General features: G+C 37.6%; 1 protein-coding gene across 4 annotated transcripts in view; it reads right to left on the bottom strand.

Moving 5' to 3' along the window:
* Positions 1-2,391: 2,391 nt before the first annotated feature.
* Positions 2,392-14,019, bottom strand: part of TENT4A (terminal nucleotidyltransferase 4A) — a 57,916-nt gene continuing 46,288 nt past the window's right edge. For 2 of the 4 annotated variants that reach the window (XM_048312198.1, XM_048312215.1), the window contains one exon: positions 2,392-4,634. In XM_048312198.1, the coding sequence (XP_048168155.1) occupies positions 4,458-4,634 (177 nt within the window). In that variant the 3' untranslated portion in view covers positions 2,392-4,457. Of the gene's footprint in view, positions 4,638-14,019 lie in introns of all 4 variants that reach the window. The other 2 variants (XM_048312196.1, XM_048312206.1) reach the window with 1 other exon arrangement.

Raw genomic sequence — 14,019 nt, forward strand, 5'->3', positions numbered from 1 at the left:
GGCATCAGAAGATTCACCTTTTCTTCTCTGGAAAGAAGGAGCAAGAAGCAAGGAATTTTCTTACAAAGATTTTCTCAACAAAACATCCACAGAGCACCAGTACCAAAGTTTTCACTAAAAAAGAGTGGCAATTTTAGCACAGAGTTTAAGGACTTCCAGTTTAAACACTGCTTTCATCCTCTCACACAGAAAATCCTGTAACAGGAGCTCCTAAATCCTGTTTGGTTTAGGTTTGAAAATGAGCCAGTGAAGCATCTATTTGGAAGGCATGTTTTAGTAAAACCGTAAATCTACCTGCTGTTCAACTCTCCTAAGTTACTGAAGAATTCACATCAGAAGAACATGTCACATTTTGGTGGATAAGGGGCAAACAGCTGGTGTTGGATGAGATGCCCTTTGTCTTTCCTGACCTCACACACAGACATGCATATCATCAGTATGCACTGCACAAGGGCCATTCATAATTTCTTTTTATTCTCAGGCAACAATCCGTCAATAGAAAAGGATTATGAAGAAAGCAAATGGTTGGAGAATCCTTGATTGATATGAAACCAAAAGGCTACTCTGCCATAGACAGCTCTAAGCTAAAACTTTTGCAGTAGCATAACACTGGGAACTGTGACCAGCTTTAGACAGGCACTATCAGTTAAGGTTCTGAGGCATTCTCTGGTATTTTTCTTCATACAGCTTCCCGATCTCCAAGATGTTTCTTTTCAGGCTTTTCTTCTAAGGCTACTTCCAAAATCCTCCTTATGTGGCACATCTGCTTTCCACACTTCAAGCCCCAATCAAAACAGTGCAAATGCATACAAGCAGCCACCTAATTGATGGCTCTGTCATGTCTTTCAGTTGAACAATTCAGGTCATAACTTTAGTTTAGTCCAGGTATTATTAAATTTATAACCAGACTTCACTGGCAGCAGTCAGCAAGTAGGCAGCTTCTTGTCCTTGAAAGCACAGAAGTTGACACATTTACTTCTCCACACATATACACCGAGTGATCAGTTGGCTGTTAGCTCACAATTTAGGCTTTTCTTTTACCCACAAGTGATGAAGAGCTCACATTGCCTGAAGGTGTGCTGTATTCCAATGCTACTCTGACTATTGCTATGACTGTTCTCAAGAGGCTGTTCCCATGGCTGAACCAGCAGCACGGTACCAGTAAACACATTTCTGTCTTCTTACCCTGCCCCAGTGCACTGGGATGGAGTTACAGGGAAAGTCCAATGCAACACCAGCATTGACATCTCTTGTAAACAGGAATAGATCACAACTGAGCTCTTTCTATGATGCACTCTCTGGGTCCCATCCCTCCATTCAATTTGCAGTCTCTTCCTTCCACAATCTCAAGTCCAGGATTTAAGAAGTCTTTTGAAGTTTTGCCTATGAACAGTGTACAAAATAGTCACTAGGGCTGGGATCAAGGGGATAGCTCAGATTTTTATCAGAGAACAAGGGTTCAAGGGAGAATCCTAATGCATTAAATGCAGACCACTAACAAGGATAGATAGTCGAGCAGAACCTGTGGGAAGAATAAAGCAAAATCATCACCTGGACAGAAAGAGGGAAAAGGTGGAGTATGGGAAAATAGAAGTTACAAAACCAATGCTGCTGCACTTAATCTTTGTGTCTGCAGAGATTATATATCCCTCTGTCAGCCATGTCTCACTGGCTAACTGACTTGACAGAAAAAATGATTGTTATTATCACAGCTACTACTGAGTGGTTATTATTTTCCCTTCCCACCACTTCTCTGCTTTTCTCCAGCAGAGACTAATTAAGATTGAGCAAGTACCACAGACCTCTCTGATTGTCACTCCCTAGCCTTGTGTTGCTGTCTATTAAAAACACTTCAGTTCCCTTTCTCAGCATTTACAGATTTATACTAGTTCCTTCCAAAGACCCATTTTTTAAAATTTTGAACTAGTCAGTTGCTGACACTTCAGAGTCCTCTCAGAAGGTTAACAGAACTCCACAAAAAAAGACAAGATACATCCAATCTTTGAGGAGGCTGAAACCTAGATGAAGATTTTGAAAGGAATTTAGAAACGACAGGAAGCAACTAGAAAAAGAAGAGTTAATGAAAAGTTAAGATATCCCTAGGAATTAGTCAGTCAATCTCCTCTCGAGAATACTACGGGAACCACCTCCAGCTCCTCTGCTTTCTCATTATCGAGAGATCAAATCCACAACTACAAAATCCATCCTCACTACTCCCTTTAGAAACACATCACCATCATTTGAGGGCACCCATCCATCTTCCAAACACATTTTGAAGGTGCTCAGCATGAACAATTTAAAGCAGATGTTCAAAGAATACATCAAAGAATGGGACAATGTCAACTGTCACTTCATCCCTTAAATCTCCCATTAAAAAAAGGTACAGAAGAGTGACTGGTCTCCAAAGTTTATTAAAAATCAAAGAATAGAAAACTTTACATAAAAATATGTCAATTTTAGCTTCCACATAGTTGTCCACACAAAAAATTTAAACATTTTTTTAAACCTGTAGCACATAACCACAGTGATAGCCAGGCCAATTCATTTGGTTCACCATGACTGAAGTGTTACATGATACCACTTTTCAAATGAGTTTTGCTTTAAAATGGATGCTAGTATAAGACACCAATTAAAGCCTCTGAAGGCTCTTTAATGTAGTTATGCTCAATATTGCTAGTGTGTGAAGACTAAGCAGTACAGGCTCATGTAACAGCCCTTAGATATTATTTATGAATCAGCTCACAATTTTTAGAACTTTTTTTATTGTGATGAGTCTGGAGCATTAAGACAAACTTTCTGCAAACAGATATGCACTACTCTACTTTGGAATGTTGCCCTCTCTCCCCTCAAGGACCTGTTTGTGTTTGACAGATTCAGTAATAACATGAACTACTTCTGCTTCAAAGGCATACAGCATATTAAAAAGCTTCATGCTTGACACCTCATTTCAATATTCAGATACCAGTTTTAAAACCTTCTCTATCTGTACACAGTATAGATGTCCTGTTAACAGGATTCTTCAGCTTTCTTTGCTAGTGGACTTACATAACTTACCTGTAGTTTTCTGTATAGCTTAAGAACTCTCACTTAAAAAAAGGGAAGTCAGAGGGCATGAGATGTGACCTACTCCCAGGACAACTGTGGTGCTTTAAAAACTCAGGGTTAGGCAGGATGTACATTTTTCAAAAAGTTAAAGACAGTGTTCGTCATGGCAATACACACTTGCATAGTATACCTGTATGCATCTGTAAATTAAGTGCCAGCCACTCATACTGTGTACAACACTGGGCTGTGCTCTCCTGCAACACATTAAAAGATACTTCTTGTAATGCTTAGAGCAGCTGAAGTACTTTTTATATATTTGCTCTTAACAGAACTAATGCATACTACTATACAGATTCCTTAATGGAATCAACATATTTCCTTTCTCCACATTCCTTAAGCCGGGTACCTCTGTTTAATAGTGTTGTTTCAACCCAAACATTAACAGGTTACATTACTAAAATGCATCAAAGCATGTAGTTCACAGCTTTTTCATTTCCTACCAGGACTTGAACCAACCTTTTTCCCATTCCTCTCAAAAGGTTTGCTTCTGGTACTATAAATGTTGGATTTGTTGTCTAGTTAAAGAAAATTAAAACTCATTGGTCAGAGCAAGACAACTGATAGAGGCCAGACAATGAGCTAAAAAACACCGGGTCAAAATGCTTTGGAGCTTCATAAATTCTTAAAACTGTAAGCCAAATCGCACTTTCATTGTGAATCACGAAGCCTCAAATGTTACCAAATGTCATGTTTATAACACTGCTCAGACAACCTGCCAAAACTATGACCCCAACTTAGATAATGCAACCTGGGAAAGGATCTGTAAATTAAAAAACCTCTTCCCCTTAAATATAACTTATGTGATAATATGAAATTAAATTAAAAATTCCAAGTTATTGCACAAATCATACTTCCAATATTTACAGAGAAAAAAATTGAGCTTTGGGGAAAAAAAAAAAACAAAAAACCAACAAACAGGAGAGCAGCAAATTTACTTTTATGAATTCCCAACTTGATCTGCTGCAAAGAAGAAGAAAAAAATAATAATTCCAAGGGGCTGAAGTTTCCTTCACTTCTAAAATAAAAGAAAAGGAACAGATACAGCCACAGCAAAAAAGCTACAGCATTTGTAAATGTCCTTGCAGTTCTATTGTCAGAGCTGCTTCGGCACTGAATGAACCATTGTGGGAAGGCAGAAAACAAACTTCCACATTTAATAAGGCTTCACAGATAAGCACAACTACTTCTTGAAGATGGATTGAACCACCACACAAAGAAACATGCAAAGAAGTCAGCTGCAGATATTTGGCAACACCAATAAAACGATGTGCTGGACGCTGGTCTCCATCCCTCAAGTCGAGTGGCACTCACTCAGTTTGTCTGAGCAGGGAAGGTCATTTTGGCATCTGCCATTATCTGCTCAGACTGATAGGCAAACTGTCTCTGTGTTTTTTCCTTCTCCATATATTACGATTGTACTGGTGGTGTCCTCGGTTACCAACTGGTTGCCTCATACCTCCACTGCTGACAGGGCTGTAGCTGTTGCCTTGGTTATGAGTTCCTTTCATGGAAAACTTCATTCCACTGTGCTGCTAAAAAAAATAAAATAAGGTAAGCATTCATTTAAGCATAAAAACAACAGACAAAACATATATTACCAGTTGTATTTCCTCAACATATAAGTCACTTCCACAAAGCACTGCTTGAAGCAACTGGTCTTTTCATGTTTGTTTAATTGTAGCTGTGCAAGTCACAAGGCACTAACAACTTACTAAGTGTTTTCTGAAGAAAATGTCCTGCAAATGAAATGGTGTAGATTTCAAAGTATCTTTAAAACCCTCGGATCTCAGTATGAAATATACTCACTGTACAACTTCTTTATAAAACCAGAGAACTTCCACATTAAATACTAATTGTGACAGATGTATCTATTTTGGAGTATCTCAGCAAAAGCATGACCAAGTGAGATACTTAAGTCTTTCAGAAACATCATGGACAAATATAAGGGCATGATCACATGAGCTGATGCATGGGGGGTACAAGTCTGCTTTTCCCATAATCTCAAGTCAGTGACAGGCAAACTAAGTATGTCTTGTGAGGAGCTTGTAAATCCTACTGGTGTGATCATCAGATTACACAGCTCCTAGACTGTACCTCATATGCAGACCAAGGCAAAACAATTAAGTGATCAGAAATACAGCATGACACTTTCTTCAAGGGATCTCCAATAACTTGGAACAAAAACTGCCCAGAAGGTTTAGCAGCAGCCTGAGTAAACCTACCACACCATAAGGTACTACAGGCATCACTATCACTATAGATGTATACACTAAGTTGGCATACAGTAAGTTGGTATGTACTTAAAATAGGTACAAGAGTTTCAGAAGATGAAACTGAAAGACTTCCTAAATACTGAGAACATCAATGCAAGCAACATTTCCTGATGTCTGACAGCAATAACTCAACAGATAACTGATTGCCTGTAGCAAAAGCTAATTCTAACCTTAAGTGATTAAACAGGAACACAGAGCTAACATTTGAGACAACTGCTTAGAACACTAAAGTAGCTGCAGGTATTTCATATTCTGTATTTCCAAACAAGTGTGAAGTAGAAAGAAAGGAGAACACCAAGCCACCCTTAAAATTGTATGCACAAAAAAACCCAGTTATTGAACGCATAATGCCATAAGCAACATTTTACTGTCAAACTGTAATTGAAGAGACACTGAGCATCCAGAAAGACAAAGTGGTGAAGACTAGTGTTGAGGAACAACCACAGTTAACTGCAGGGTGGCAAAAAACCTTTAAAACTATTTTGGATTTGTACAGTTTCCTACAGCAACCTAATTAACCATCATGGAACTTCTAAACTCTCAAGACAGATGCACTAAGTATTATCCTAAGACTACCAGTGGCAAAATACTTCAAGGACAAACAAGAAGAGGAAATGCAGGTTGAGACTTTTTCATTAAGAGAGACAACTTCCCAAACATAATTTACTGATGTACATTTCATAAATAGCTTCTAGTAGATGTTTTAGGAAGTCAACATGAAACAAAACCAAAAAACCAAAAAAACAAACAAAAAAAAATTAGAATGCTTTAAATTTTTGGCAAATAGTCCTTCAAGCAAACACACCATCTTGTCACATTTTCCTGCGAAGTTTTCTAGTTCAGTAAGTATATCTCTGACTCAATTATATATAAACATTTACTTGAAATGACATCAAAACACTAAAAATGACCCTATAATAGTGAAAAGACTAAAAGTAGCCAGTCATCACAGTTACCGTCAACTATATACTGAAGAAAGACAGAGGAAAACTTCAGTATTGCTACTGAACAACTAGAACAAAAGTCTGATCAAGCAGCATACAAACTTCCAGGAACCTTATCCATCCACTTCAGCTGAAAATTTGAAAAATCTGGCGATTTCTTCCTCAATATGAGTGAGGATTCACAAAAAAAAAAGCCACTGGGGACAGGATGACAGGTGACCCCAAGACAACACAAGGAGCACAGCAAGTATGACAATTAAGTGCATCTACCTGTATCCTAAAAGATGTCATACCCCTTGTTTGCTCAAAAGGTAAACAAACTTTCAAAGAATGATAAATAACTGAGACAGAACGTGAACTCTAGCTTGTGATGAAGCATTTTGCATTGTCCTTAGGCCATCAAGATAAAGACTGTTGATCTATTGGACCAGGATCTGAATCCATCAGTCTTATGATTCATCAGCTGAGAGAGGTGCTTAAGGAAGTTGACTCAGGGACCACTTCAGTCACAGATGATACCTTTATACTTACTAGTTCTCAACTACATTTTGTTCACTAGTTTGCTTGGTTTTTTGAAACTGTCAGCTTTTAGCATCTTGCATCCTGTGCTATGGCATTTCACAGCTTAAATGAGCATCACATTTAATTTGAGCCTACTACAGGATGATCTATCAGTTCTTGGGAGTATTGTCATTCTGCTCTCTAACTTTTGCATACACTGCTGACAATTACACAGACCTAGATCATATACCTCATCTTGTCAAAGTTAAACAATCATTCTTTCTTCACACAGAAGCAATTCCATGTGTTTGATTACTATTACATCTTTCCCTATTCTGCTTCCATTTGTGTTTTGACTTTCCCCAATGAGGAAAGAAGCAGCAAAATTATACCCACTGTTGGTGTTCTGCAAAAACATCATGATGTCATCTTTACAAGAAACTGTTGGCTCAGGGCCTACCACTCTCTGCAAAGTTTAAATTATTTCTCACCCTCCTGACACATCACCTTGAAGGGTCCTTCTGCACCTCTTCTCAGGCAGACCTTACAGTGCTTCACACCACCAGCAAACTCCACCAGGCTTCATCCACTGCCTTTTAGACATTAGGCAGCACAAACTCCACCAGGCTTCATCCACTGCCTTTTAGACATTAGGCAGCACAAACTCCACCAGGCTTCATCCACTGCCTTTTAGACATTAGGCAGCACAAACTCCTGCAGGGCTATCCTGGTGACCTCCATTTCTTATAAAAACCGAATTTTAGTTCCTCATCTTCCCATTAGTTAACTGTTTAAAAGGGGACACACATGATTCATTTAGCTTCTTTCAGGATCTTCGATAAAAGGAATTTGCTTCGTGTTTTTGTAAATCTCAAGAGGCTGTATCAAACAGCTTTCTCTTGTGCACTAACTTCTGGACATTCAGATGCTCAGGAGTCACACAATCACTGAGAGGTGGCATGTCTGTAAGCAGATGATGGCTAGAGAGAGATCAGGTAATCCAAGAAGAAAGCCCTTCGTCTGTGATACGGCAGATAAATCTTCGATTTAGAAGTTTCAATTTCTTTGGATCTATTTCTCTAGATAGAACAATCTCTCCCATCTTACGACTACTTATTCAACAACTGAATGATTCAATTGGTTTGGTTTTTAGCTGTGTTGAAAAATCTGCTAGATGTGGAGGGAAAACTAAAGAATTCACATTTAAGACAAGCCTGGGGGTGGGGGTAAGGTGCAATCCTGCATCACATACCAGGTTAAATAAGTTTCCAGGAGAAAAACAACAACAGAACATGGAAAAAAATATAAACAAATAAACAGAAAACCCCAGAACTTAACAGGAAATAAAAAAACAGGAGGGGAAAAAAAAAAGAAAGAAAAAGCCCCAGAAAAATCTCAAGAAAAGAAATTTGGTTGCAATAGACATACCAAGTAATTATTTGCTAAGGAAACCAAACTTCTATTCTTAAATACTGGCAAATTTACTATACAAAACTGCTGACATTTAAAGACTGCCATTATTCAAAAAGAAAATTTATAGCCAGAAATCAATCCCCTACAATTTGAAATAACACAAGTAACATAACAGAGCTAAACTCTAAACATAAACAGGCTTCTAAATCATTTTGGTCTTTTGTTGGGTTTTTTTTTTGCCTGATAGCATTTCTGAAGTAAGACGACAAAAAAAAAAAAAAAAAAAAAAAAAAAAAAAAAAAAAAAAAGGGAAATGTTGATAATAAAGTATCTGTACTAAGATTCAAAAGAGATTATACATACAGTGCTCCAAAACAATTGGTAAGTACTTACAGAGGTAAACAAAAAGCTTAGAAAAGGCGTAAGACAGTTTTGAAAGATTACATGTTTACTATTTTGTTGTTAAGAGTACAAGATTAAAGGCCATGACTGAATCTAGTCTGCAGTTGATCAGACTTGTAATCAAATTCATATACCTCAAAATCATTTCATGTGAAATATCAGAGTAGTATTCAGAGTTACCTTAATGTACCATTAATATTTTTAGTATCCCTTAAATAACCTAACATGCAGTCTCAAAATATTTCACAAAGTTTGCAGTATTTCCAAATTCTCTATTATAGGCTTGTAGCACTCACTTGCTCACTTTCTGAGCATAATGTCTGTAAATACACTAAAAAAATTTTATCTTCTTGTTCTTTATGAAATAAATTCATTGTTTTGCAGAGAAATAATGGACAATGACCTAACCAACATTTTAGTCACAACTGCATAAGCAATAAGCCAAGTATTAGGCAACCTAGCCTCATTAAATTAGTTAACAGGATTCTACAAGATAACTGCACATGCTACCTGGGTGTACTCTTAACCTGGTAAGATTTCTGTGTGGTTTAGATATCTAAGCTGAAGTAGAGAAAAACCAAAACAAGTTCTTCCAAAAGTTGTTTAGTACTGACAATCTAGGGAAATAAGGCCCAAAGCACTACAAAGACACTTCTCTTTCTGGGACCTACAGGCTACTTTCAGCTACAACTGATTAGATCTTGAGTTCTGAACAGATTTTATAAAATGAGCCCGAACTCTTTACTGCTGTTATTAAAAGGGGAAAACACCATTTATGGAGATAACTATGTGAACAGCAAAGAAAAGAAAAACCAACATGGAGACTAGAAAGAGCTCAAAAGCAAGAAAAATTGTACACAATTCCAACACAAGAGAACTGGAAAAACAAAAGCTGCAAGGGAGCAGATTATATCAATCCTTCATATCTTATTTCACTTCATTACAGGCTACTGGCAGAGCTACCACACAAATGTCAAGGTTCTCTTCACCTTTCACAACAGGCTAGGCAAGACTAGTATGAGCAGCTCCAAGACAAACTAGTATTTGAGAGAGCAGAGGGCCTAGTCCCCAAAATGAGTGACTGACAGTAGAGACTACTGTCAGCATCACAGTAAATACTGAATTATGTTATGGCAAAGAAAGCAGAATGACACATGAAATAAATACCCTTTTTGATCTTGTCACTACCCAGGTTTCAAAACTGAGGGGCAGGAGTCAAAACAATGCTACCAGAAGACAGAACTCATACTTCAACTTTGCTGCTGTTGTGACACAGGCCATGAAATGTATCTGCATACTTGTCACTACAAGGAACAAGAACTTTTTTAGCACAAAGCTGACAATTTCAGACCTTAAAGAGAAATCTTACCTCACTGAGAATTCCCACTTTTTATTTGGAACAGAAAAACTACTACTACAGTAAGAAAACCTCCTTCCGAATGATGAGGAGATACCAATACAGTACATGTGAGAAAGTCTGCAGAGGAAATGAATGTGTGATCATTCAAATCCATCTCAGTTTGTGAATAAAAATCTGATTACAATGACACTGGAAGATAAAGGAGTACTATGCAAACAAAAGGAAGATATGACTCCTACATTTCCGTAAGTCTTTTATTTATGGTGAGTTTGTTTATGTTTCTAAGAAACTACTATTTAGACTTTACTTTGTCTTTCCTGCAACTCAAAAAGTGCTCAGGAAGCAACTGCCAATGTGGCCAATGAAGCTCTCATACAGTCCTATAGACATCTAGACTGTATGTTTATATGGAGACCTCTGGAGACCACTTAAGCCAACATTCTGTTGTAAGCAGAGTCAGATCAGGTTATCCAGAGCCTGGTCAGGCTAAGTCAGTTTCTATAGTTGGAAGGATAACACCACAAAGACTGCCTGTATAAATACAGGACAACCTAAATGAAAAATCTCTAGTACTGCTTTCAGCTGAACAACCTCTGAAACTCAGATGCAGTTTTTCCTTCTCTTCTTTTCTTAGGAAAGGAAATAGGACAACATGATGTTTTAAGTTCTGCATGTGTTAAAAACCAAACAATGTTCTGTCATACATGGAAGTTGGGAGTCTGACACTGAGAATCAAAACTCTTTCCGAAATATACAACTGTAGCCTCCTTCCTATGACAACACACTGGCTCTGAAAAATTAATCTACCCTAAATGAGAGCATTTTCAATAAAACAAAGTAACAAAAATGTCATTTGGTTGAGTGAAGAAACCTTCAGTACCTAAACAGCTTATAAATGCCACTGAACAAATCAGGTCATTTCTAAATTGAAGCTGACATACCGAAAACCATGGAGAATTGCAATATATGAAGGGAGTTCAGCATATTTGTACACTGGCTAGTTGATGACACCTGCCTTCTCAGAAATATTTGGTAAAGTTCTGCACTGACATGAATTAAAATATGTCTTTACAAATTTATCTTTCATCCAAGTGAACTACACTTAACTGTTTACACTCAGAAATACATTTTTGACTCAAGGCCTGACCAATTTTGTTTGCAATGCTGCTAACCTTTCAGCAATCATTTCAGAGATACTAGCAGTATCAGCAGTACTAGTGAGACAAGGCAACACCATTAACAGTTGTTCTGAATAAAAGCCAACTCTGAAGCAAAGTATGTTGACCACATAAGTGCCTGTAACCCCGTAAAAAACTGTTTAAAAAAGCAGTATAAAACTGTAAAAAAGCAGTTTATAAGTTTAAATGTTCCACCTTATTTGGCCAAACTCAAAAGAATCTGAAAAAAAAGAACTTACTCCCACAAGTCCTTTTACAAGTTTTGACTGTAGTATTTCAGCACTGACATTAAGGTTTCATTTCCTGGTTGTCTCCATAGCAACAAACATATTCCCAATCAGACATCACTAATCTTTAGTGGAGGTTTTCTCAGACACACTAGAAGCCAGCCAGTGCAGCAGAGGGACTGGCTTTAGATACTTTGGAATCAAGACACAACCCCTTGGGGAAAAAAGAAAGCACCTTAAATGAAAGAGTTCTTCTGACCTAAGAAAAGGAAGTTTCTTCTGTCTTCATTTTGGTAACCTAGAGAACAGCAATCCAGCATGAATTAAACTTGTCTCAAAGGAATGGGGAATGTAGTCCCCTCCTCTCCTTGGGAAGTTACCAAGCAAGCAATTTCTGCCCCCTCTACTCATCTGGACATACATGTCAACATCTGTTTTTCTGCTTATTTTTAGTGGGCAGCTTCATAAACCGTTCTGCTCCTCCAAGTGAAATTTCAAACTGCTGTCAGCAGAGTAGAAGAATTATTACCTTGGAAAAATGATGGATGATGATGATCCTGAAAAGCACACAGACCTGTGCCAGGAGCTTCATCAGTCCCTGAACTATCTGGAAATTCTTCAATGCAGTACATAAATAGAATTGGTAATCACACCAAACATGTTTCAAAAATGAAAATACTAGGAAGATTTAGCAGCAGCAGCAAACTTGCCTAGAAGGCTATAATTTGTTCAAAATACAGTTAGTGCTCTTGGCACCTCCTGCTTTTTAGAGTTGTACTCAACACCTAGGTACAGCTTTCCAAGCTGAACTGAGGTGGAAAACGTTGCCAGGGAGAAAGCTGAAGACACCATGCAGACAAATGAATCCCTTTCAAAACTTCCTTCTGAATACGAAAGAAGACTTGCTTTTAAGAAAGTCTAGCACAAGTTCAGATTTATCAGGGCAGGAGTCCTCTAAGATGGCAGAATGTGCCTATTAAGAGTTATAAGCTAGCTGGGTCTCAAGTTACATCAACTCAAAAGAAAAGCCTAATCTAGCAAAGTCATGCTCCAGCAAGTTGGAAGTGGAAAGAAGGTATTTACAGTATTTTGGGTAAAATTATTTCATTTCCTACCTCTGACTCAATCATAAATTTTATCAAAAAAGAACACTCCTACTTCACAAAATATAAGCTTTTGGTAAATTCAATGCAAAAAAATCCCATTATCCCACTTCTAAACTATAAGTAGCAAGAAATTATTCTGATTTAATGTGATTCTCAAAGGCACATCTTTGTTAAGCAAAGCCACAGAAAAATTCCCACTTTTAAACATGTAAGTACTATAAAACTACTAACAGAACAGTTAACAATCACTTAAAAGGACAGCCAAGGAACAGAAAGCCAGAAAAAGTGCTACAAAGCAGCTGTCTTCCAAGATTCAAAATTCCAACAGAGATCCAAAATTCACACAACACACTGCCTCTTCACAATGGTGGCAAACACTCTGAATGCCAACTTGTTTGGTACTAACAACTGCATGCCTCCTAACTAGCTCCAGGGTACTTCTTTAGAAAAGCAGAGCTGTTAGGGAAAGAATCATCTACACTAGGTTTGTATTTTAGATGAACTTTTAACTTAAAATAGCTCTCCAGTTTTATTCTAAAAAAACTTTTAAAGTTTCAGACTGTACTGTATTCACTAGGCAGTGAATATTCACTAGCAGACACTAAAACAGAAATACATTATTCTATTAGCTTCTCACTAATACAACATTTCCTGTGCAGGTAAGTGGGTATTGCCTAGGTGGGACTGAGCAGTAGGGAAAGTAGGGAGGGGAAGAATCTGTGTAATCAGTTAGAACATTAAAACCAAAGGCAAGTCAAGGGAAGTGATCATTTCCCCTCTACTCAGCACAGGTGAGGTCACACACAGAGTGCTGGGCCCCATCTGGGCTCCCCAGGAATCGAGATGTGGACAAATGGGACAAAGTCCAGTGAAGGTCCATGAAGATAAGTAAGTGTTGAATCAAATAAAAAAAGGCAAAGTCATTAAGTTGAAAATGTCTTGGCCTAGATTCCCATGAACTCTGATACAAGGACTTGGAGAAGAAGGAAAACCTTACAAGAACTTGACCAAAACTAAGTTTCAAATGAACCAGCTCACAGTTTTGTTATCATGTGCAACCTACAATCCACAATTTGCATTAAGCCTCATGTGAGGCATGTTTTACTAATAGCTGTAATCATCAAGACTGAGGGAATGTTTTCCTGCAGAAAGATGCACTGAGGTTGTACCAGAATAGATACATTAGCCAAAAAAATTCAGGTCCCAGCACATTTATGCAAACATTTAATTTTTTGGTAAAAGTTCTTGTACACTTGTCCATAATTAATTTTCTGTTCTCTACCTTTAAAATGTATTACAGAAAATTACAAGTATAACAAAATCTGTTCTAATAATTCAAAATCAAGACAACTAAGTAAGCCTAGAAAGGTTAATACTATTCCTTAAAATTCAAAAACTATCTTACACCTCCACCACATATAAGGTGGTGGGAATTAAACAGCCTAAACAAATACCCCACTAGTTGGGCACCAGGATTCTCAAACACAAAGAGTCAGACACCTGACACTCG

This window comes from Corvus hawaiiensis, chromosome 1 (genome assembly GCF_020740725.1).
Source record: "Corvus hawaiiensis isolate bCorHaw1 chromosome 1, bCorHaw1.pri.cur, whole genome shotgun sequence".
Lineage (NCBI taxonomy): Eukaryota > Metazoa > Chordata > Aves > Passeriformes > Corvidae > Corvus > Corvus hawaiiensis.